Source organism: Arvicanthis niloticus, chromosome X (genome assembly GCF_011762505.2).
Source record: "Arvicanthis niloticus isolate mArvNil1 chromosome X, mArvNil1.pat.X, whole genome shotgun sequence".
Taxonomy (NCBI): domain Eukaryota; kingdom Metazoa; phylum Chordata; class Mammalia; order Rodentia; family Muridae; genus Arvicanthis; species Arvicanthis niloticus.
In genome coordinates, this window is record NC_047679.1 from 28,664,936 (window position 1) to 28,688,257 (window position 23,322).

Genomic DNA, 23,322 nt, shown 5'->3' on the forward strand with positions numbered 1-23,322 from the left:
ATGTTGGCTTTTGCTTGATGTTCAGAATGATGGTTGGTTCAGCATCAATTTAATTCACAGCTGGCATGCTAACATCTTAAAGATAACCAATTTCAGCTCTGTATCTCAACATTCAGTATAATATTTGCAAGTAACTCTAAAAATAATAATGGCTATCGACAAGTTCTATGTATACGTATTTTTAAAATAAATATTCCTCCTGTAAATAACTTTTTAACATTTTCAACTTCATGTCAGTTTAGTGGGTGTAAAGTGGTACTGCATTGCCACTCTTAGGTTTATTTTATTTCTCTGTTTTTTGGGAGGGGCAATGGATTTGCTCTTCCATTAGCTAACTTCCCATTACTTTTCAATGAGGCACTATTAACATAATTTTCCATGTATCAGGTCAAGAGCACGGGATCTAGACAGTCTGTTTAAAACTCTACCACAAAAACAGATGTGACCTTGAATAAATGACTTTAGTATCTCTCTGTAAACTGGGGATTATACCAACACCTCTATCTCATGAGGCTGTGAGGATTAAATAAATTAATATGTATTAAGCACTTTGGAATAGTTCTGATATATGTGAAATATAACTGCTTAATGTTAATGAAAGAAACAGCCTTTATTCATGTTATTTCTTTTTTAGGTACTCATAATTTGAGGTAATAGATAAAGATACACTGCCAGGAGAAGAATTCACAGTGAGTACCATGTAACCACCATTGTAATTTATAAAGAAGGTCTGGGGGTACTCCCTTTTATCAATACTGACAATACTACTAATCTTTAAAAAATGAGCCAGAGTCTCACTTTGTAGCTGAAGCTGATCTAGAACTCAGCATTGTCTTGCCTCAGCCCCAGCCCCCAAGCTTTGTGTGCTTTCACAGGCAGTTGACAAAGACCTAAAAATAGTCTGAAGGAGAAGGGAAAGCCCTTTTAAACAACAGGCAAAAATGGACTGCAATTGAAATCTCATACTGACAGACCAGCTTGCCTTCTCAACTATATTGAATATTCTGACCATGTACACTGGTTAGCTTTCTGATGTAATCTTATACTTCAATCCTGTACTATAGGCATCCTAAAGATAATGTTTACTGCTCTAGTGAAACCTGGCCTATTTAGATATGTGCTGAATGAATGTGCTGGCTTTACTGACTTATAGAATGAAATATTTTCCAAAGATATTTAAAGTACACATATTATTTGTACAAATACCTGTAATATGCCCAGCTAACATTAGATGCTTACCATTGACTAGAGATTGTTTCATTAGCATGCATGCTCTTCTGTTGAGTTTCTAGGACCCTGAAGAAGCCAGTCAGACATTCATAGTATGAACTACAGGAATGATTGAACTGGGAACATTGGGTTTTGCTTTAGAAGTAGAAATATAGGTAAGCAGGGAGCTGCTTCAAATGTAAGATACAGCTTATTGCTCAACTCAGAGTTGAGACAGGTAAACTAGTACCTTTGCAGGTCAGAAGCTGAGGTGGAAGAGGCAGGAAATTTAACTGGGGGGTCAGGGTACAATGCTGGAGAGTGACCAGGGAAGCCAGGGTACATGACTACCTAGATTGGTATATATACTCTTAAAACATATTCAACACTATGTTTTTGTTTTGGTAAAAGACAAAGAATAGCCGGGCAGTGGTGGAGCATGCCTTTAATCCCAGCACTTGGTAGGCAGAGGCAGGCGGATTTCTGAGTCTACAGAGTGAGTGCCAGGACAGCCAGGGCTACACAGAGAAACCCTGTCTGAAAAAAAAAAAAGACAAAGGATAAAGTTTTCACCCAAGTTAAGAAACAATGTTTACACAGTCTTCTTGGCTACTGGCAATCCCAAAACAATTCTCAAAAGCAGCCAAGGATGGAATAGAGTTTAACAACATAAGAGAACAGAAATGCTGAAACAGTGACGTACTCTGCTCCTCAGAGGGTATGTGAGTGAAGGGAGGGGCAGGAAAGATCTGTAATATGGATGCTGAGCTAACACTAGAACTGCAGAACACTTATGAACTTGGACAAAAGACTAAACCAAACTAGATGGAATTCAACAAGGATTTATTTATTGGGCTCCGGTGTTTAATAAAGCTTGCTGAACTAATTTTATTACCCATCACTCCCACATTTGAAATGACTCAGCTCCCTTTACACGTATACTCCCACCCTCAGGATCCCAACAAATCTTTACACAGTGCCTCCCTCCTCTTCCAAATTGCTCCCTACTCCAGCAGCTACCCTGTGACCCAGAGACATAGTCTGCTCTCATAATTATGTATAAGAAAACTTAACTTTAAAACAGGTAGCTTTTAACAGCAACCAACTAACTGTGGGAGTGCCAATACCACAAAGCTAATGTCTTAACAGAAGAAGGGCAGGATGTGGCAGAGTAGTAGAACACCTCCTTAGCATACATACAGCCCTGGGTTCGATTCCCTACAACTTCCATTCCCTTCTTCATACACAGTAGCTTCCAGAATTAGGAGACTCATACTGGCAAGCTCAATTCCCAATTGTGATGGTTATCCTTGTCAAGTTACCACAATCTAGAATTACCTGGGAAGGAAATCTCAATAAGACACTGTCTACATTGGGTTAGTCTGTGGATACATCCTTCCATAGGCAGGGGCTCCTGAGCTGTTCTTTTTTGTTTGTTTGTTTGTTTGTTTGTTTTGTTTTTTTGTTTTTTCGAGACAGGTTTCTCTCTGTAGCCTTGGCTGTCCTGGAACTCACTCTGTAGACTAGGCTGGCCTCGAACTCAGAAATCCACCTGCCTCTGCCTCCCAAGTGCTGGGATTAAAGGCGTGCACGCCACCACTGCCTGGCTCCTGAGCTGTTCTTAAGAGTAGAGAAATTGAGTAAGCACAAGTGAGCTTGTACACATCTGGTTTTTTCTCTGCTCTTTACCATGGATGTGATGTGACTAAGAATTCCAAGCTCTTGCTACCTTGACTTACTTCCCTGTTAGCATAGACTGTAACCTGGCTTTGTGACCTAAAATAAAATGGTTTCACCCTTAGTTGCTTTTAGCCAGTTTTTTTTTAATCACAGAAACAAAATCATCATCTGTGGTATTACTGTGAGAAGATAGACCCTTTAGAAGGTGGAGCTTAGTGAACAGAAGTTAGGTTCTTGAGGTTAAGACCTTGAAGGAGATATTAGGACATGAGCACCTCTCCCCCTTTTTCTTGATTCTTAGCCATGAGGTAAACAGCTAGCTCCACTGATATTTGTTCCTCCCATAATACACTATGCTGTTATAGGCTGACAGCAATGGAGCTATGACTACAGGGTTGAAATTTCTGAAACTAGGGTCAAAATAATCCTCTTTTAACGTTTAAGTTTCCCAATATGTCATAGTGACAGAGATACCTAATCTAAGACTGATAAGAGAATAAAGTCCATTCAAAGTAAAACAAAGCCATGCAATGTAAAATTTTAATCCTGTGAGCTCCTGAATCCAGCCATGCCTAAATCCAGAACAACTTCCTGCAATTTTTAATTATTTGAGCAATATACTCTCATTTGTGTTATAAGGCTATTTGAGGTGAGCTTTTGTCATCTGCAACAGAAAAATTTCCTGACAAACACAACAATAAATGTCTACATGCTGAACTAGACACCATAAAAACTTTATTTGATGATATGTTGAAGCAAGATGAGATCAGTAAGAGGGGCTCAATAAAAAGCAGCACAATTTCCTCAATGTTAATGCAAGACTGAGCCAACAGTAAGGCAGACTATACATGCGCCTGATAGTGAGTGACATCAACATACTAACATATAATAGTCTGCATTCCACTGAGTGAGGTCACATAGATAAACGTCAACATATAGCATGGAGAATACACATTCTCTTTCTTCCACCTATTCAAAACTAAAAAAGCTCTTTATTAGGTGTTGTCCCTGCTTATACTACTAGTTCTTTATGATCTGACCTCCATAAAGGGTAGTCACAGAAAGATCTAAAAATCTTGTTTGCTACCCTACTCAAAATTCTCCAGTGTCTACAGAGTTGAAATCATTTATATTGCCACTCCAAACTAGTGTTATTGGTGTCCCAACATCAACTCCCAGAACATGCAGAGTTTGTATCTCCTCAAAAGGATAGTAGTACTTTTGCCTGACCATTCCCCACTTGAGGACTGGTTGCCTCCTTTTCCTTCCTTTGCTTGCTTTTCTGACAATCTGACACACCATATTTTAAGGATATTAATACCTATGTGGGTTGTCCCTATTGGTCCTGTAAGTTAGAAATAGGGAAGCATGGAACAACTCATATTACAGATATATACCACTTTAAAGATCTTAATGTTAACCACATTTGGATAATCACTAGAGAGCCTTGGAATGAATGGTGAAAATGGGGTGATGAATAAACTTTATTCTCCTTTGATACCAACCCCTCTGCTGACCTTCATATCTATTGACTACTTGAACTGACAGCTAAGCCCATATTAATTCATCATAACATTGTACTACAGGAAACAAAAGGGAAGGAACAGCTGGGCAGTGGTGGCACACACCTTTAATCCCAGCACTTGGGAGGCAGAGGCAGGTGGATTTCTGAGTTTGAGGCCAGCCTGGTCTACAGAGTGAGTTGCAGGACAGCCAGGGCTACACAGAGAAACCTTGTCTCCAAAAACCAAAAAAAAAAAAAAAAAAAAAAAAACCAGGGGGAGGAACAAATAAAATCAATAGCATCTTGGAGTCAATACATTCAGTATTGCTGACTTACTCCCATTCACCACACACCCAAATGCCTTTGTTACTTTTGTGCCTCTAGCACCCACCCCCTGCTTGCTGCAGTGCCCACAAATACTTCTGTGATAATGCCAACCAAAGGCATGATGCTTGTCCAAACATTCATGACTTTTCCCTTTTGATCAAATATCTACACTATCCCTCTGCCTATCTTCTAGGCCTACACCCACAGACAACCAAAGTGCTACCAATCAGACTTGTCACCAGCTTGACTTGTCTATCACCCTCTTTTCTTTGGTGTAAAGGAAAGATAATCCCTTGAATAAATATCCCCCAGCCAGGATTTTGCACACATTGTGATTATTTCACAGGTTTATCTCTTTGAGGAAGAGGAGGTAGCACTACTGCTAAAAATCAGACATTCATTCATTCATTCATTCATTCATTCATTCCTAGCAGGAATAGGACTTGCCATCTCCCTTGGATCATCCAGACACATCACCTGGCTGAAGACTTTTGAGACAATCTTGATCATGTGACAGCATCTACAACTGACAGCCTTGAATCTCTCCAACAACAGATGAACTCTCTCCTGGGGTTTTGCTTGAACACAGGAGAGCGCTAGATCTAATAACTGCTGAACATGGGGGAACTTGCTTGATATTGGGGGAAGTATGTTGCTTTTATGCAAATTAATCAAATGTTGTTGAGACCAATGCTAAAACCTCGAAAACTCGGTAAAGACCTGCTCTCAAGGTTTTAACCCACTGAACAATTAAGTTCCTTTAATAACCCCTTGTTTTCTTGGCAGTTATCCCTCATTAGCCCTTATGCTATGTTTTATTCTGATGCTTGCTCCTCCCTACCTCATACAATTTCTTTGACAACAGATAACCACCGTTTCTAGAATTACCACCAACCAAGTTATGGTCCACTATCAGGCCCTGGATCCCTCTGATACTCTTCAAAGGCATTTGAAATCCATGATGACACCTCTCTATTATTAAATAAAACAGAGGGAGATGTTGGGGAACCTCATTATTAAGGTAGCATTCCCCCATGACCGGGAAGGCTTTCTGAGCTTGGCACAAAATGGGGGACTCCCTTTGTTAGTGGGGCTTCCCTGTCTCTGCCTGTCTTTGGAGAGTGTTCCTGAACATAGCTGGCTGGCCTTGTGTAAAAAATGACCTTGTACAGACAGAGCTCTCTTCAAAACTGCATAACTCAACATACACATACTACTCTGGCTCCCTACCTGCATCATAATTAGGTGCTATATTATACCCAGTCAGCCCTTCCCACTCACGTGATGTTATGACCAATTAGCCCTTTCCAGCTGTACCCCCAAAGCCCTTATATACCCTATCCTTGAAACAAAGTAGCCTCATCTCCCTGCAGCAGTCTCTGTAGGTCATTCCATCCTACTCACTGCTATCCGAATGTTACCCTCCACCTCTGCCCCTTTTGTCACCTCATGCTGGTGGCCAACAGCCTCCAGAGAGAAAGAGGAAGCCACATGTTAGCTCTTTCAATCACCTGACATTCACTCTTTAGCTCTCCTCAAATCCACTGGGTAATTCTGGAACTTTTGGGCCTATACACATGTTCATGCTCTCTTCTCTGTGGAGACTTCCTTGACTGCAAAATTATCAATTCCCTTCTCCTAAGGATGTTGGAGGATTCAATACAATCTATCTTTGGCATTTTTTTTCTTTGGCTTAGGACTCACTGTGTGCATGTGCATGGGTGTCTCTCTTGCTCAGTTCTGAGGGAGGAAAGTATAGTTCAAATACTAAGAAGGGACTAGAATAAATGCTGAAAATACACGACTTATTACACATGCTGGTAAAGAAAACAAGGAAAAGTAGAAAATCCTATCACGAAATTCTCAAAACTCATTAAATGCATTCATTGTGCTAGAGGGAGACAGGGCAAGAGACAGACAGACATAGAGTTGTTTCGTGTAGCTGCCTCTTGCTTTACCTAACATACCAGAGGTATGCAATCTTCACTTTTTTGTGTGCTTATTTAGTTCCTCCCCCTCTAGTCTTACAAACATGAGTCAGGAGCCACATACTTCAGACAGCTGCTTCATTCCAGATCCCATTACTCATCTTAGATGCCTCCAAATGTACAGGAACTATGCCAGGTCACTTAACTTCTATCAAATGATTAATCACTCTCTTAGGAGATTTTAATTTTTTTGCTACTCTCTCATCAGTCACTGTAGTAGAAAGGGGGTTTACTGAGATGTCAATATTCAGTTTGGTGTTGTGTTAACTTATGTAACACATTCACACTCAAGGGAGATATTGGCTGCCCTGTGGCCGATACATGAAGTCTCAGGTATGCATGGATTACTGGATACAGAGCCAGCAAAGTTCTACCAGAATAGGAACAATGTAGACACCATTCATTATTTGATCCCGGCATTTGCAATAGCAACTTTTATGTCTTAAATTTCAGTTTTGTGTTCAATGGACAGAGACGCTGCATACCACTCTTATGTTTTTATTTATTTTCCCAGATAGGGTGTTGATAAGTAGTCTTGGCTGGACTAGAACTCATGATCCTCCTCCTCTACCTCCATAACATCTTTGGGGATCTTGATCTGAGGTCTCCAAAGGATCTTCTAGGAGTCCACAATGGACTTTGTTGGGAAAGACAGAAACAAAAAGGATCATGAGACTCCTGAAACTTTTTTGTGTGTGAAGTTTTCTCAAGAGAGGACAGAATATTTTTCCTTCACAAAATATTCAAAGGGGTCTATGTCCACTTTTTACATGCTTTTTATGAACATTAATGGTAATCTCTTTATGTCATATTACTATTAATAGTCACATTTAAACATAAGTGACAAGTTAGGCATAGTGGTGTGCACTTACAGAACTCTAGCTAATAGAGAGGTTAAGGCAGGAGAACACTTGAGCTTAGGAGTTTCAGACCAGCCTAGGCAACATAGTGATACCCAGAGTCTTACACTTCCTTAAATTATTTAAAATATAAGCACAAATAACAAGGGAAACATGGCAGAAGTAAACTTGGTGAAATATTTAAAGAAACAGCTAATTCAAGTCTCACATTTTAACACACACAAGAAACACAGTTTTCACTTGTTATTTACAGCAATCTGATGTACTTAAATTATTCATCTACACACCCCTAGCTTGGTCCTGACAAACTTGGTCTAGAGTACTTATGATGGCTCTCAGCTTACAAAAAGGATGATGCTGATCTTGTCAGCTGTGGTTCTTTTACTGTGAGATGAGAGATATGACTTGATGCTATTTTGGATCCTCATGAGGCCATGAAAAGCTTAGATCCAGGAGACTGGGGCAAGCAGATCTCTGAGTTTAAGGCCAGCCTGGAACAGAGCAAGTTCCAAGTAAAGAACAGCTTATGTCCAAGCGTGGTGGTACACACCTTTAATCGGGGCCATACCTTCTGCTGGAGGCCTACATGAGGACAACGGAAGAGGGAAGGCTTTCTTCTTCTCTGCCTGATTGCACTTACTTGCCAGCACATCTGTTGGAACCTACTTCAAGATTCCCGCTTATACAGAAGACCAGCTGAAACACCTAACCTTGTGGGACTGAGCAACTACTAGATTCTTGGACTTCCCATTTATAGCTGCCCATTGTTGCATTAGTTGGACTGCAGACATTTAAAGTCATTTCAACAATTTCTCTTAATATATAGACACATTTCGTAAGTATTGTGACTTTAGAGCCCTAACTAATACAGGATCCCAACTCCATCTTTTGAACATGAGAATTACAAACAGGCTAGGCAGTGGTGACAAACATCTTTAATCCCAGCACTTGGGAGGCAGAAGCAGGCATATCTGAGTTCCAGGACAGCCAGGACCACACAGAGAAACCCTGTCCGAGAAACGAAACAAAACAAAACAATTGTGAAGAGGCTACTATGCTCAAATGTGTTCTGGGGATTCAAAGTCTTGTTCTCACAGTTGTGCACCAAGTACTTTCACCATTAAACTATCTTTTTAGCTCATAGTATGACCCTTAACAGGCCAAGAGGGAAAGCAGGGAACTGATCAGGAGGCAGAGTTGAGACAGTTCACTAATCTCATTCATTAGAAAATGTTCTCCATCAAAAGTGGGATGAGAAAACAGAAGGAATCAAAAGGTGCTTTCTAGATTACTCTTACAATGCCTATTAATTTACCATGCCCAGCTTATGCAGTGCTGGTATTAAACCCAAGGCTTTGTGTATGCTAGGCAAGAACTCTACCAACTGAGCCACACCCCTAGCCTCTTACTGTTCTCTATCCTTGTTTCAATTTTTATCATTTCTTCTATCTTCTTGGGTACACCTTGCTGTTCTTTTCTCAATCTTGAGTTTACTAAGTTTTGCCTGCTTTTCTATCATACATATTTAAGGATTTAAGCTTTTCTAATATTTACTTATGGCTCTAATATTTATTTATGGCTCAAACTCCATTTTAACTGAACCTTATACATTTTTATTCAGTGTTTTTTTAATGTGATTCAGTGCTATTTCATCATTTTCATTATAGTTTCATTTTTAGTCAAGGATGGTGGAGTGCATGCCTGTAATCTCAGCATCTAGGAGGCAGAGACAGGAGGACCAGGAGTTCAAGATCATTTTCAACTACTGTACTGGCTGGGTTTGTGTCAGTTTTACACAGTCTAGAGTAATCAGAGAGGAAATGCTTCTTGGAGTCCCAGCTGCAAGGCATTTTCTCAATTAGAGATTGATAGGGGAGGGCCCAGCCCATTGTGGGTGGTGCCGTGTGGTTCTGGGTTCTACAAAGAAAGCAGGTTGAGCAAGCCTTGAGGAGCAAGTCCGTAAGCAACACCCCTCCATTGCTTCTGCATCAAGTCCTTTCCTATTTGAAGTTCTGTCTAGATTACCTTTTCAATGATGAACAGTAAAATAGAAGTGTGAGCCAAATAAATTTTCTCCCCAACTTGCTTTGTGGTCATGGTGTTTTGTTGAAGCAATAAAAATCCTAAAACAACTACATAGAGTTTGAGACCAGCCTAGGTATCATGAAATCCAATTTCAAAACAAAAACAAACAAAAAAAAAAACTAAAAAAAAAAAATAAAAACCCAACACAGACAAAAAAAAAATTCCTTCTCTACTCATGACATGTTTGAAAGTGATCTGGTTAGGTTTCAGAACATATCTTTGGGTATGGAATGGCAGGTCTCTTTAGTAACCATTATTGTTCTCTTAGTTTCTTAATTTTGATAAAAAATATATTATACATACAGTTGAATCTTCAGTCTTTTAAGTGAATTCTTTACATTGCAATTGTCACCATTTTATGAAAAATACACCTTGTAAAGCTGAAAAACGTACTTTTCTATAGGTTGGAAATGGAGTTCTAGTTATTGAGTTTGGTTTTTTATCTGTTATCTATGTCCCTGGTTGATTTATTACTGTTTAAAAATTCCCATTAGTATTGAGGATCTGTGAACTGCTCCAACAACTGGACAAAACTCTGTCTTATATAGTTTAAAGCTTCGTTGTTAGTAGCCTGTGGTCTTAAACTGACTATACTCTTCTGTGAATTTTCTTTTGTCATCTAGTAATTATATTCTTAATCCTTAATAACATATCTTTGAAAGAATTGTTAAGTCTGCTCTGATATTAGCTCAATGACATCAATTTTTTACATTTGTTTTTAGCTGGCCCACTACATTAACTTCAACCTTTCAATATTGTTTCAGATTTTGTTTATAAACTACATGTACCTTTGAAAACATTTTAAACAATTGCCATTATCTGATGGCTTTAAAAATTTATATGGAGCTGTGAGTTTTCTACCTGGCTTCTTTGTGACCAGAATAATGACTCTGAGACATATTTATGAATTAATGCCTAGACCATAAGCTCTGGCTCATTCCCTAACTGGCTTGGAATTTATATAATCCATTAACTCTAGTCTATGTCTGCCACTTGGCTAGTTACCACTCCTCAATTTCATTTGTCCATCTCCAAGTCCAGGGCAGAATTCTCCAACTCTATTTCCCAGAGTTCCTCTCTGCTGCTTACTGGCCATTTTTATTGACAGATGATGCTTCAACACAGTGCATAAGAAATTATCCCTACATTTACACTTAATGTACTTATTAACATTTAGACCTCCTTGTTGCTTCTATCATCCTTTAGAATGTTTATAATGCTTCTGTCTTATTTCCTGGCTGCCCAAGCACTCTTCCATTCTTCTCTTTGAGTGACTAGATTTTCATTATTTCTCTATTATTTGGGAGGGGTATATGAGAGGGACTGGAAGAAAAAATATAATCTCAAAAAATAAAAGAAAAAAAGATATAGGGTGGGCAAACACAGGTTTATATTCCATTCATACTATTATTATTTGCATGTAGGTGAATGAGCATATTTGTGTGAGTGCATTTACACATGTGCTAGTGTAAGTGGAGGACAGAAGTCAACTCTGGGGATCTTTCCAGTGCTCACCTTGATTTTTGAAACAAGATCTTTCACTGGGACCTGAAGCTCACTGACTAGGCTAGGGTAACTTGGCTAGCAAGCCCCCATGATCTTCCTATTTCCACCTTGTCAGTATTGGGGTTGTAAGGGTTGTAAGTATGTATCACCACATCTGGCTTTTACATGAGGGCTAACAACTGAACTGGGGCCCTCACGATTGCACAGCAAGCACCTTATCAACTGTGCTATGTTATCAGCCCTTTGTTTATATTATTTTATTGGTAATTAAGTTTTTGACTTGAAAGACATGACAATTCCTTCACACTCTCTTCTAAGGCAATAAAAGACTCAGAACACTTTAACACCAGTCTTTTCTCAGTTTCCTGTCACACTACTTCCTAGACTTCATTCTATTATTTTTAACTCTTCTACAATTAGTCTTTACTACTGCTATTTATTCCATAAACCATGTTCTATTTATGTTATTGTTTTCAGTTTAAATTCCACTGTTACTAATCACAATGTAGTTCTTGCCCTAGTCTCTTTTCTGAATACTTGATAATTTGTAACTATAGTGAACACAAAGTTGGTTATTTTCTGGTTCATATTCTCTTACCACTATATCATACTTCACACATATTAATAAGTCTTCAAACAAACCCATTACTGAAGAAATATTAACAATCAACATTTTTTAATCTAGGCTAAAAAAATCTAGAAATTTCTTTCTAAACATCAATACATTTCTGAAGAGACTCCTCAGAATGTACATTCATAAAATGAAACTTGCTAAATGACTATTTTATAGACATAGGTCTTTCCTTTTTGCCTTAAAATTCAAATAATGTATAATAGCCAAGTATTCTATATTTGGTAAATAACAGAAAAAGTTCTTCTCTTTTACAGATACAGGGACAGATTAGTGGACATGCTAGACGATGTGAATAAACTATGGATTTAAAAGGAAGAATAAGGATCAGCTGGCATTCTTATGAAATGATGTCTAACCTCTGAAACCAATATAAACTGATCTCAATTTAAAAATCAAATAAAAATAGAGCTCAGAGCTTATAAGAACTAACTTGAAAAATGTGTCAGAAACATGCATACCTACGGAAGATGGCACAATATAGCAGAAACTACAGAAACCTAGTTCATCCATTTTTTATTATGATAAAAAAAAAAACCACAGAACACAGGCCACCTGCCTAATATCACTCAGAAAAGATGACAAGGCCCTAAGCAAGTTAGGCCTCTACAACTGAATAGTAGTTGCAGTAGGATAGGTGCAGGGGAGCACTGGATGAGGAAGCATGTAATTGTCTACTTGCAGGTTCACAGACTTTCCCAGTAGAATTACCTGGAGTATTCTGGTTATCCAGAGGAAAAGACAGAAACTATGAGGGCCTTTTCACTGACTACCCCCAAAATAAATACAACTAAAAGGTTAGACAGCTGCTCTTTAATCATTAAAATGCTGGGGAGGAAAGTCCAACCCTGCAGCTTTGGTGGTTGTTTTGCTCCTGAGCAATGACAAGCCTGGACCAATAGCTGTGCTGTTAAGGTGGCACAGAACCCACAGGAAGTATTTTTCAACAAGGATGGAAGGATAATCCTATAAAGAGCCTGAAACATTGCTTAATGAATAGGAAAGAAGTACCAAAGTCTCTGTACTTAGGATGTGACTACATCAGTAGAACACATAATTATGTCCAAAGACCAGAAAATAATTAGTAGCAGTATCAAGTCTTCCAGGATTGGGAGCATCTTGGGCCAGAATGGTCATGAAAGGACTAAGTAACAACATGTGGTCTATTTCAAAAGCACCCACTGTATACTGATTGCACACAATGTGCCCAAGGAATACACTAGACATTCATTTAAAAAAAAATAACAACCCAATTCTCATTCTACAGATGAAGGTGTTAACTCAGAAAGGATAAACAGAAAGCTCTGGGTATCATGGTGTACACCTTTAATGCCAACACTCATGAGGCTAAAGCAGGTAGGTATCTGTCAGTTTGAGGCCAGCTAGGACTCTTTACAATTCTCTTTACAGTTCTTTCTATCATAGTAATATAGAAACTACTGGGATTTTTAAAACGTTTTATAGGTGTAATTACATTCTAAGAGTAAAAGCAAAGAGGAACCTACCTATCAACTTAGTCCCTTTTCAACTCTCAACTGGAATGTTGTTTCTTGCAAAACTCCTTCCTTGCCATATATGGCTTGGCAGTGGGAGTGAAGGGTGGGAGAAGGGGTGTCTTCCTCAAACACTACAGTCCTTTATGAGCAATCCTCAAAGCCACTAAGATATGAAAACGTTTCTCCTACATTTGCAGAAATTTCTTTTGGTGGCAAAGATAAGCTGGTCTAATGTGAAACTCTTTTTGTAGTCTTTACTTACTGCTTAGTGTGAATATATTCCAATGCAGAACTAATACTGGATGCAACTAAGGGTTACTGCCTGGACTACTATGGCTATTATAGTATGCATATGATTTTTCAAATCCAGACATTTGGTCCCAAAGTGTTTCAAAACAAGAAACACTGAACTTATTATACTTTATTCATAAAATTCACTGTGCTATGACCATTTTTTTCCACAGGGTAGGCAATCCAATCCATGGTGTTGAGAAATACCAGGTAAACTACTACTAAGCCCCACTACCAACAGCACCATTTATTCATTTTTTATGTAGGCAAAGCAGTTTGTACAATGTCTTGCATACAAAAGATACATAATAAATTCTTCCTGAGTGAGGGGCCAAGGTTGGAAAATTAGCCAAAAAAGAAAAAAATGGTTAATGGTTTGAAAACGACCATGGGTCAGTCAAGCTTCAAACCACCAACTGCTACTTCCTTCTCTGACTCCGAAAGCCCTAAAAATAGCTGCTGTTGACTGAAGGCAAGCAATATAGCTGCTGTCTTTGTTCTGAACAAAAATAACTCAGTGGTCTTACACTGGGGACTCACACAAAACTTTTGCCAAGCACAAAGCATAGCAGGCATATTCATACCTGAGATTATATGCACACTTTCACAGGACCCCTTGATGCTGCTGCCATGTGCCCAGAAGTTTCGGTGACTGTAAAGTAGCAACCAGAGCGGGGTCATAGGGTCCTCTCAGGTGGGTTTCTAACAAGGGAGGGGCAGTAACACTCCAGTCAGATTCAAGCCTTGGAAGTTTTTCACTCCTGTCTACTGTTCCCAGAGTAGAGTTTACTGTTTTCATTCAGTGTGCTCTGTTCAACCTAACATACTTCTTTCACCCAAAAGAGGCAGTGAGGAAGGACATCCAGGGGCGTGTTCTGATGGGGGGAAAAGGAGGAGGGAGAGGAGAGGAGGAGGAGGGAGGGGGGAGAAGGGGGAAGGAGGAGAGAGGGAAGGAGGAAAAACTGTCTAAGAATTCTGCAAAGCAGCCGCGTCAGCTGTTCAAAAACCAGAAAGCCTGACTTGTGAGTAAAGTGAGCAGGATATCATTAAGGGAGGAGGGTGACAACTGGAGAGCAGAGCAAGAACTGGATTAAAATCGGAAACCTCTTAACTAAATGCAAGCTCTCAGGTGTCACTCTCATGAGTGACAGAGGTCTTGGGAAGAATGAGTTATATCAGTGGGCAGTTTAGAACGTTCTCTGGGCTGGTCTCTGTTTACCTGGTAGCACAAGATGGTTTGCTGCACCAGCCTCGCGTACCCGTCCAGACGGACCCCAGAATTGCTCCTGCTCCGCATCTCGCCCACGCTCACAGGCCACGGAGCTGGACCTGCAAGGTGGTGAACCCCAAAGTTGCCGCCTCCAAGCTGGCCTGGTCCTTAAAACACTCAGCTTCAATGAGTTCTCCAAATGGGGCCGAGCAGGAGGAGGTCAGTTTTCAAACTGAGAGAACCAAAGTACGACTTGCAAGGCGAGCCAACCAGAGTTTCGCACCGCTGGGCGGTGCGGGGGAGGAGACGGGGGTGGCGCTATCGCGGCCCTGCCTCTTCCATGCCAGCAGCAGTCCGGACGGTTTCTAGTCCCACCGCCACGCACAACAGACCCAGGAATGAGCCGTCGGCGAGAGAAAGGCCTTTATGGCACCCCTTTGTTTTTGGAGGTGGCTTCGGGTTGCCTGGGAGCTCACCCAAGCTCTACTAGGCTCCGCCCCCCGCGTGGAGCGGAACTCTCCAAGTCTCCGCCTAAGGGGAGACGGTTTAAAGAGGAAGTCCCGTGGGAGCAGCGGGGAGCTGGACTCCGAACGGAAATTCAGTTCTTTCATTGAGTTTCCTCCTACCTCAACCTGCCTCCAACCGCAGCTGAGGCTAAAGGAGCAGAGTCCTTCGGTAGCGGCCACTTGGGTGCGGAGACCACCCCTCAGGCCGGCTCGCACCACGAAGCGGAACCCGTGCAGTCCCGGCCCGGAAGGCACGCGCCGGGGGGGCGGTGCCGATCTGCTCGCAGCTCCGCCCCGGTTCCGCCTTCGCCACGAGTTGGAGTCCTCCTCGTCCGGGGCCTGATCGGGAAGGAAAATGGGGCAGCCTGCGAGAGACCTGCAGAACTTGGATCTCAGCAGAGAACAAGTCCTCTTTCTGGGTTGGCAGTGACAAGGTCTCCTGAGCGGGGGCCGCCAAACCCACCTGAAACTAGAGAGAGGCTGGACCGCCTGGGTATCCTTCAGATGACCTGCTGTCATAGCCCCGCTCTGTCCCAGGCCTCACCTGAGGACAGAATCCCCAAAGTGGAGCTCAGCACTGAAAGCAAGAAAAGGAGGCCTGAATACTGTCCTCCACATACACTCCTGGCACCCGTGGCTCCTGGCCTTAGCCCCTGGAAGAGTTGCACAGTCCATTGATAGTATATTTTGAAAATTGGCATCCATTAGTTGCCAAGGTTGCTGACTACAGACCGCATTCTTTGATCTAGTCTTCATTGTCCACCAAAATCTGGCCCACATCTAAATTTGACTGGGCAGCTGTTTTAATGTAGTTGCTTCCACAAGCACTTTGTTATTCTCCACTTTGACCCATTTCATTGTCCGAAACCGACCTTTACCTTAAAGACTAGGTCAGCCCACTCCCTTATTAGCTTTTCCCATTTTCTGAATTCCTATAGCAATCTCTTCAGTAAAGATGGGACAACGAGTCAGTTCAAACTACACTTTATTCCATTTCTGCTTTATATAGACATTTGTGTTTCTGTTTCAGTTGTTTGACTTTTACTGTTTTTCTCTGTTGGGATAAGCCTCATCCCTTGTAATATAGCAAGGCCAAGCACATTTAGCACATACTTGACTCAGAATGGCACTTAAATCACAGCAATTTTCATCACCATTTGGAAATAGTGTATTATTTACATTTTAAACAGGCATATTTTTCTAACTGGATTATAAATTTCTTACTGAAATAGCTTGGTATCTCCCACCATGGCTGGCACAGACTTAATTGTACATGTGTTTATGGCTCAATGTTGATTGAATGAAAATTAGTTATGCTTATTTGAGTACCCATATAATTGGTCTTTAACTAAAGTCCCCAACCCCCTATCAGCTCACCTACTTTTTCTCTGAGACAGAATCTTGTCAGTAGTCTTGTCATGTAGCCTAGGCTAGTCTCAACTATATTGTATATCCAGACTGTTCCTCAAACTCATAGCAATACTTCTTTCCTCAGCATCCAAAGAGTTGAGATTCTGAATATGTGCCACCACACCCAGCTCACATACTTTTAAACGTTCTTTTCAAGCCTTGGCATATGTATATATTGTATGTTGGGCAATTCCTCTCATACCTTCTTACCATTCTTTTCTCAACTCTTTTTAAAATTTGTTTTAATAATGGCGCGTGAGTTATGAAGCAGTGCACAGTGTACATCCATGGACCATGCTGTGGTCTAGGGAGTAAATGAGAATAAGCATTCAATTATCATAATTGAATCCCTTTAGTAATCTGTATTTGTACCTTTACTGGATATTTCATATATTCTTCTGTATGTAAAAACTGGCATCATTGCTTATTTTTAGGATGGCTTGTGTTCTCATTGGAAACTTTAGAATCTGTCTTAGAGGGCAGCATCCAAAGTGGAGATATCATGCCTTTTGACCCTAAAGTAAAATATCCCATCTCTGAATAGAGAGGGTCCATTCTTAATCAACCTGCCGAAAGTAATCAATTAACCAAATTAAACTATTTTTTGTAACGATTTAGTTTAGCTGACCTGGAATCATTTCCCATTACAATAGTGTAAAAGAATGTTAAATTTGTCTCTGCTCCAGCTTCTTGAAGCTATATAAGATTGAAAGTCAAGGAGAGGACATACCGAGGACTATAAGAGTTTCTTCACAGTGAAGAACATATCTATTAAATACATTTTACAAGCAAATATTTTAAAGCCAGGAATGGTGATACACACTTATAATCCCAGCTCTGTGGATACTGAAGCAGAAAGGTCCTGAATTTGAGGCAAGCCTGCCAGAGCTACAAGGCTATATGGATATATAGGTAAAGATGATTTTAAAAGACACTGTATGAAATTCTCAAATAATAAAAATATTATTTTTAAGGCTATATATTCCATGTGAATATATATTTAATTTTTATCTGATTTTTTATTTAATTTATTTCTTGATGTTGTATCTGGAAACTGAGGGTGAGGAATAAATTAATATATTCCTAATAATTCTTGACCCAATTTTGTTCCTTTTTTAAAAATATTCATTTTTTATGTACATGAGTATTTTGCCCGCATGCATGTATATCTACTATGTTTGTGTCTGGTGCCTGTGGAAATCAAAAGAAGGTGTCAGATCCCTTGGAATTGGAGTTACAGATGGTTGTGAGCTACCATGTGGGTCCTGGAAACCAAACTCAGGTCCTCTGCAAGAGCAACAAGTGCTTTTAACTTCTGAGCTATCTCTCCAGTCCCAATGGTATGTTTTTATTGTACTCACTCAGCTTTTCCTGGTTTCTGTCCCTCAGACTCCAAGGAGGAGATGAGATAGAGATAAACTGAATCATCTTTTATTGCTATTAAAAAGACAAAAGTCACACCAAACAAGTGTGCTTGGTAAGTATGCCATTCAGTAAATTAACTCTCCATTGAAATACCCCTTCAAATAACACACCGTCCTCCAAGGGGACTATGTTAGATACCAGCTCACTGAGTGGAACAGTTTGCACCATTTCATTAAAGGCATAGCTCATTAAGGGGAGCAGAGTTCCTAGGTAGCATCAATGATTCCAGTGAATTCTGCCGGAAATTTCTCCAGTGCATTGAGGAAACACTTCAGATGTTGAACACTGCTTTGACATCCCCTGAAGCTCCTGTGTCTCCCTTAAAACAGTCTCAGTTTCTTAAGATGGATTTTAAAACCAGAGGAAGCTATTTCTTAGGAACATTCTGTCTCTGCCTCGTCATGTTATTTCTCTGAATTTACAAACCAACAAATAACCAAGAGAATTTAGCTTAAGGACCAGACATGAAATATAATACAAAAAGTAAGGATGTTGGGAACTGAAGGGCATTTGACTTTGTGCTTTTTAGGTGCACTCTGGTATGTACATTACTTTGGGAGATTAAAGGTCTCATCCCTCCCCTGCTTACCCCTACCCTCAAATCAAGAGTGTCTCATCACCTTCCCAATCAATGGCTTCTTTGTAGGAGCTGAGGAGCTTAGAAAGAGAGATTGCTCAGACAGTTTTCATCCGTGGGAAGGCTGCTTTCCCCAGTTGTGGCTTCCACATGCTAACTAGCGGATGGTAGTTAGTTAGGACCTAACTGAAGAATTTTGAAATGTTCCTAATAAACACACTGTGCTTGAGGCACCACAAGAAACAGTACAGATCCTCTGGGACTAGGAAGAATCAGAGCTGGATATCTATTACTATGTACAAAGGCACTTGGATCTTGTTTTCAGTCTCCTGAAACCCCACTGCTGGAGACTGAGGAAGCAGATGTTTGGATGGGGACTGAACTGAGTTTCATACATTTTCTAAAGGTCAGTGGCTACACATGTTAAAGAGTAGCTCTTGAAAGAGTAAGATAAAATAGAGCATAGTCCTTGGAAACCACTCTCATGAAGCAGGACAAGCCATGTTCTAATTCCACAGTCCAAATCTTCAGAAGGTATATCCTACCATTCCATACCATGCTGCCCGGGGGTGGGGATTGGGAGAAGAGACTGCAAACCAAACTTAAAGGACTTAACTGCAAATTTATTTTATTGATTTTTTAACAGTTTTGTCAATTGTAACATATAAATACAAAATAATTAAATAATTTGGAGAAAAATTTTTGCAAAGACAAATGAGCACACACAGAAACAGATGTTACTACTGTGGTTAGTCTGGGATACAACATTTACTTGAAATATATGCAAAGGAGCCTTAGTGAAAGACCTAACTAAATGATTGATTCTGAAATGTTCCTAATAAACACACTGCTTCAGGCACCACTCAAGTGGGTATCGGTGAGAAATAGGATAGGCCCTCTAGAACTAGGACAATCAGAGTTGGATATATATTATTACATACAAACAACAATATCACAGGATAGTTCATTCTTCCCAGTAGCTGCTCCCCCTTGTCACTGTACACGCTTCAAGATTTGACATGTTTTTAAAAATAGATACAAGTATGACTGAACCAGAATGTAGCAGTTGCAACAATAACGTACCATGCAGTTGTCTTTTAAAGACCTAATTTGTTTGCCATATATACACTCTTGAAAAGTAATCCTACTCCAGATCCCCTCTTTTGAAAGGCTCTGGGTATTGGAGAAGTGGCAGTGTATATCTTTTCCACATTCACAATCTTCCCAACATGGTTTAGATTACAGTTTTATCCTCTAACAACCATGGTGTAGAGATTCTATAATCTGATCATTAGGGATGAAGTCTAGCCATTGGTATCACTATTTAATGTCAAATATAGTCATACAAGTCATTCCCTGCATAAGGTACCCAAGAGGATCATCAGGCTAAAATGCGGTCCCACTGTGTCCCAAACCATAAGCTCATAAGGCTGTGTCTGCCCAGTGGGGACACCTTTTCTTGATTGCTCAAAGGCACTTTCTGAGCTAATTGTGGCACTGTCTATTTATAATTGTTCAGTCTGCCTTTATCATTATTTCTAGATTTCAGCGAAGTTTCTGAATTTCACATCCTATATGAACTCCAAAAGGAGGTTTAGAAGTCACTGGTAAGTGATCACATTAGAGAAGATGATGCAACCATGATTCTACAAAAGAATAAATTTACACAGTAGAAAATAAATATAAAAAGGTAGAGCTAAGATTTTTGACATGTGGATCATTAGAATTTAGTTTATATACAAAAAAGGAATGCGCAACTAAACTCACCAACAGACTGAAGTAAACATCTTTCTTTTTTTTCTAGGCTGTTAGCAAGGATAACAGCCTCTTTAAAAGGTGACTGAAAACAAACTTTCATTTTTCTTCTCCTGGATCTTATTCTGTTGTTTTAACACTAATCCCCTAGCAAATGAGAGATAAGAAACCAAATTGCAAATGTCTAGAAACCATAATCATCTCATGGTTTCTTCTTCCGATAATAACTATTGCCCTCAATTAGCTTATGTTCCTTTCAAGGTTGCTGAGTAGAAAACCAGCGATTTTCATACATCTCACATTGCGTAAAAGGAAAACTGGACACTTCACACCATCAACATCATGCTTTGAGTTTAGAAGATGCGAATCACATTTGCTCAATAAAGTGTAAGCTTCCCCGCTTTGAAGTCCTTCTGAGTGCCATCCGGCTTTTACCATTGCAGGAGTCCTCTTTGTCACTAAACATGTGCTGTTTCCCAGTGAGATCATGAAGGCACACATCTCCATTCTGAACACTGAAAGAAACCCCATTCCTCTCGGTAGATGCATTGCCTAGATAGGAGAATATCAAAGTCGGTCTCATGAAGGATCCACAGAAAGTACTCACGACCAAGCAAGTATCATCTTCACATTAATGTTAAATAGGAACACCAGAAATGTTTTCATATTTTATTTGTATTCCTTCCCTAAGGCCAGTGACTGTAAGCACAAGTTGGAGGTTGATCCGAAACAAAATTCCTGTGACAGTTTTTAAAAACGGAAACAGTCAAAGCAAGGTATTTTTTATTTTCAAGGTCCCACTACCTAAGATGTAATTCAATTGAACACATTGAATTAAACTGTGTATAAGATAACCTACAATAATAGTTAAGATTAGCAGAGATCCTGTGGGGAACCACATAGGCTCCTGCTTCCCTATGAGTCCTATGAAATGAAATTTTCTATTAGAAGACAAGCTCAAAGCAACCAGCTACAGTCATGGCAAGACGAGATCATCTCTCTATAGCCATTTCTAAATATCTCTTCTGACAATCCCAATAGCACAGCTTCCCATGAGGAAGCCATTGATTCCAACCTAAGAGGGGGACAGCAGGGTATTCAGTGGTAACTGTGATTGAGACCTAGGCTTCCCTATCATTAGCAGCCTTGGAACCTCAGGGCACAGCATCCATTAGCTTTTAGCTACTTAGCACCATCTTTTTGATCATTGAAAGGCCATGTGCAAAGCTGAATAATAAGTCTATTGGTTATTTCATGATACAATCACAATAATGATGAAAACATCACTACACATCATACATAGTCTCACATAGTTAAGGCTAAGAGACAGGTGCTATTTATGATGCCATTTCACAGATGTTAAGACAAAGGTAGAAATTAAATGCCCTGCCTAACTTCTATAGCTCAAAAGTGATGGATGGAACACTTGAGATTGCTTCCAAAGTGTTAGCTCGTGGCCCTGTATACTTAATTTTAATGGCTATAAGGAAGCTAATAACTGAAATATGTGTCACGTTTATGCAAAAGAGGCAGTGGGTGTGGCTAACACAGCTCCATCTGTGCCACAGCTCAAACTGGGCGTGTGCCTGTCTGAGGCAGCTGTTCTGACTTAGGCATTTTGGTTTGAGGACGTTTTGGTTGCAGGAACAATTTGTCCTAGTATAATAAAGCTCTCAGCTGCCAGTTTCTTTTTTTAAATTCCCAGTGCCATTCCTCATCCCGGGTGAGGGCTGACAAGTCAGAGATGTCCTTCTGACAGGCACATTATCTTTTTTATTTTTTATTTTGGAAACACTTAGCCATTCTGTTGACTGCAAAGTGCCCTATTTACTGTCAAATATCAAAACTAGCTGTGTCAAACAGTGGTGCCAAAATGGACCTGCTTCTACAAAATGATTCCCTGAAGAATGACAGCATTTTTTGTTAGTGCTAGGCAGGTGAAGTATCACCTCCAAGCCCTTTTCAGAAGATGGAAAACTCTAGCTATGGATCAAGAGCCCCCTCCCCCCCCCAACACATACATGAGTCTAAGGCTTCTGGATGATCCAGCTCAATCCTTTAATCACACGCCTTTCAACTTGCTCTCTCATTCTAAGTAACCAGTCTTCATCTCCCTGTCTTTATTCTAGGGACCTACAATGAATCATTCCTCATATGGCAAGTTGGCATAATTCCCAGAACTTTAATCTTGGTATTGACAGTGAGGATATAAGGCCACATGGCAGCAATTTCTTTTTAAAATGTTAATTAATTAATTTTTTCATTTTATGTGCATTGGTGTTTTGCCCGAATGTGTATGTCTGTATGAGGATCTTAGATCTTGGGGTTACAGACAATTATGAGCTGCTATGTGGGTGCTGGGATTTGATTCTAGTTCCTCTGGAAGGATGGTCAGTGCTCTTAACCACTGAGCCATCTCTCCAGCACCAGACAGCAATTTCTTATCTTTTACAGCAGTGCTTTGCAAAGAAGACTTTATTACCTGTTCCCATAGAGGACATTGTCTAGGGGCATTTTTGCTTGCTGCAACTTGGGGGCAGAACTGTGCTGGTTCTACTTGGTAGAGAGGCTAAGTATACTATTCAACATCTTGTAATTCTCTAAAAAGAGTTATCTAGTCCCATATGTCACCTGTGCCTGAGATTGAAAGGTCTGGATGTCAAGGACTTCTGTTGTATCTTTTTTGTGTAAAATTTCATATGTGGTATGTATACATGTGCATACTAGCATGTATATAAGCTCATATGAGTGCACAAATGCACATGTAATTAATGTGCATGCATGTGGAAGCCTGGGGTTGATGGAGAGTATCTCCCTGGATTACTCTTCACTCTCTGTGTTGAAGCACAGTTTCTCACTGAA

General features: G+C 40.1%; 2 protein-coding genes across 13 annotated transcripts in view; both read right to left on the reverse strand.

Annotated features, from left to right (window-relative positions):
* Positions 1 to 15,555, reverse strand: part of Phka2 (phosphorylase kinase regulatory subunit alpha 2) — a 79,727-nt gene extending 64,172 nt beyond the window's left edge. For 2 of the 5 annotated variants that reach the window (XM_076918749.1, XM_076918751.1), the window contains exon 1: positions 14,797 to 15,555. In XM_076918749.1, the coding sequence (XP_076774864.1) occupies positions 14,797 to 14,874 (78 nt within the window). In that variant the 5' untranslated portion in view covers positions 14,875 to 15,555. Of the gene's footprint in view, positions 1 to 14,161; positions 14,280 to 14,796 lie in introns of all 5 variants that reach the window. The other 3 variants (XM_076918750.1, XM_076918748.1, XM_034486257.2) reach the window with 3 other exon arrangements.
* Positions 15,556 to 19,316: 3,761 nt separating this feature from the next.
* The window catches only part of Adgrg2 (adhesion G protein-coupled receptor G2), a 113,451-nt gene continuing 109,445 nt past the window's right edge, over positions 19,317 to 23,322 (reverse strand). For all 8 annotated transcript variants that reach the window (XM_076918194.1, XM_034485306.2, XM_034485308.2 and 5 more), the window contains one exon: positions 19,317 to 21,012. In XM_076918194.1, coding sequence (XP_076774309.1) covers positions 20,828 to 21,012 — 185 coding nt within the window. In that variant the 3' untranslated portion in view covers positions 19,317 to 20,827. The remainder of the gene's footprint in view (positions 21,013 to 23,322) is intronic.